Genomic DNA, 2653 nt, shown 5'->3' on the forward strand with positions numbered 1-2653 from the left:
TATATATATACGTACAGATTTATGCATTTTGTATATTTGTTTGTATATGAATCTATGTTTTATATAGATGTAGATGTATACATATTTTTATGTATGATGTATGTTTGATATTTTTGTTTGTTAAATAGTTCGAAACAATATGCAATGTGGTCCGTTAATGTCATATCTTTTATGTACTTAAACTTACAGGCGAAGCTCAATAAACTGGAGAAAGAAATGAATCACACGGAAGCTGCTACAGCCGATCAGGACATGGTACGCCTTGCTTTGCTTGTGTGAGATGTATTGTGTGAAGGGGCTGTTATGTATTGTGTGAAGGGGTTGTTATGTGTTGTGTGAAGGGGTTGTTATGTATTGTGTGAAGGGGTTGTTTGGTAGTCGTTGCTTGTGTGAGATGTATTTTGTGAAGGGGTTGTTATGTATTGTGTGAAGGGGTTGTTATGTAATCCTTGCTTGTGTGAGATGTATTGTGTGAAGAGTCTGTTGGGTGCTATATATCGCATGCGCTGGGGTCGCCATGTGTTTGTGACTATCCCTGTATGCTACTGGGTGTTTTAGGACCTAATTCCGTTGAAGTGCTTAATATCCACCCTGAGTGACCTTTATTCAGGGTTTTAGGGTTTTGAAATATGTCATAGACATAGGCCACACATACATGTTTATATATGGCAGTGTAGAGAAAAGATAGACTGGTGAACCGGACAGGCCTATTACCAAGGCTCACACTTACTCACACGCACATTGGTGACTGTCGCACACACGTCGTGTACACAAAAACTGAAAACCCCCAAAACCCTGAAACCCTGAAACCTGATGTACACACTTGCATCGTACGCACACACTCACGCACACGCGCAAACTAACAGCGACCGATTTATGCACACGCACAGGCCCACCATGAACAACGGATGGTGATCACTAAACTAGTGGAAGAGACCGAACACCGACAGTGCCTACTAGACGACCACGCCTCAACAACACACACCACACAAACACACACTACACAAACGCACACCACACCAACGCACACCACACCAACGCACACCACACCAGCACATGCCACACCAACACATAGCTCAGCAACACACTCCAGTGGCACACAGTTCCGCCGTTCATACTCAAATGCACACGAAGACAGCTACCATGGACCATGGCACCTGGGCATATATGGTTACATCCCTTCCTCAGACGATGACGAGTACGACGGCAGACTCCACCGAGACACCTCCCATGGCAGCCATGGTATGCAATACCATCAATCGTAAATATATATATATATGTATATATATATATATGTGTGTGTGTGTTTGTGTGTGTGTGTGTGTTTGTGTGTGTGTGTGTGTGTGTACATATATACATATATATAGTTATTGTTCTGCTAGTTGTACAGTGATGCCGCACGTATTTCACGTATACATCCTTTTGAGTTCACTTTTGTGCAGAAAATATACCAGTGCTCCTGGTCAGTTGTTAGTATGAGACGGAGCAGATTGTTATGTACAGACAAACACATTCCGAATACATTCAAGACTAGAACGGAATTAACGGAAGAGTACATAAGATAAGCAATCCATCAGAGGACAAATTTTGCGATTCTTTTGATGTCTAGGTTTCAGGGTTATTGGGTTGTAGGGTGGTTTCAAAAGTTTCAAGTGGGTCGGGTTAAGATTCTCACTGTTCCGTGTCGCGCTCTTCCGATTGGCTGTCAGGGCAACTCAACGCTACGCCCAGTGGCGTCAGTATGTACTCCGACTCCAACGCACCAGGACTCCACCACTCCATGAGTCAGCAATCGGTCAGCAATCAGCCAATGGGAAGTCAGCATTCTTACAACCAGCCAATCAGCGCAGACCAGATTGGTTCGCCCAAAGGGGGGGTGCTGTATCTCACCACACCGCAGGCGTCACTGGTGATGAGCACGCACTCAGAAGTCAGTGAACACCCGGACGACTTGTGCGACGGGCCCACTGGTCTCAAGGCTGGACTGAGCAACACCTACAAGGTGGGTGTACTTATACGAAGGCTATTTATGAGAGTACGCTTATAGTGAAAGCTGCATGTATGTACATATATGTGAATAGTACGTACGGATGCGCACATATACATAATAATGGAAGGCATGCGCGCTATATACATGGTACGTATGAATACGGAGTGTTTATATACAATATTCATCTACTAGTTTCCATATATAATATTCATACACTAGCATTTATATATAATATTCATACACTAATTTTCATTTATAAATTTCATACACTAACATTTATATATAGTATTCATATACTAATATTCACATACAATATTCATACGCTATTACCCGCATGCAACACAATCACAGACGCACTCCCGGAGCAATTCAGGGACCAATTCCATCAACAGTCAAAGCGATGTGTACGGAGGGTTGGCCTCACCACAACACATCAGTTGCCATAGCAACAGCAATGCACGCCACAGCAACAGCAGTGCACACCACGACAGCGGCAGTGCACACCACGACAGCGGCAGCTCCTCCCGTCAGGTGAGCAGTGCCTGTGGCGTTGCACGTGCACCTGGCCTGTGCTTCTAAGCTGGTGTTTCTGTGTTTTATATATATGTATATATATATATATATATGTGTGTGTGTGTGTATGTGTGTATGTATATGTATATG

At 43.5% G+C, this 2653-nt stretch overlaps 2 protein-coding genes across 2 annotated transcripts; both read left to right on the forward strand.

Moving 5' to 3' along the window:
- Positions 1-866: 866 nt before the first annotated feature.
- SARC_09535 (hypothetical protein) lies at positions 867-1265 on the forward strand (the record flags this gene model as incomplete). Its single annotated transcript, XM_014296441.1, has 1 exon — positions 867-1265. A coding segment is annotated over one exon (399 nt), but the record flags the coding sequence as incomplete, so codon positions are not given.
- Positions 1266-1714: 449 nt separating this feature from the next.
- Positions 1715-2569, forward strand: SARC_09536 (hypothetical protein; the record flags this gene model as incomplete). The annotated part of the gene is made up of 2 exons (XM_014296442.1): positions 1715-2002; positions 2342-2569. Exons 1-2 carry the CDS (start codon positions 1742-1744, stop codon positions 2567-2569), a joined length of 489 nt encoding a protein of 162 aa, XP_014151917.1. The 5' UTR covers positions 1715-1741.
- Between the last annotated feature and the right edge of the window lie 84 nt (positions 2570-2653).

This window comes from Sphaeroforma arctica, assembly GCF_001186125.1.
Source record: "Sphaeroforma arctica JP610 unplaced genomic scaffold supercont1.981, whole genome shotgun sequence".
Classification (NCBI taxonomy): Eukaryota; class Ichthyosporea; order Ichthyophonida; genus Sphaeroforma; species Sphaeroforma arctica.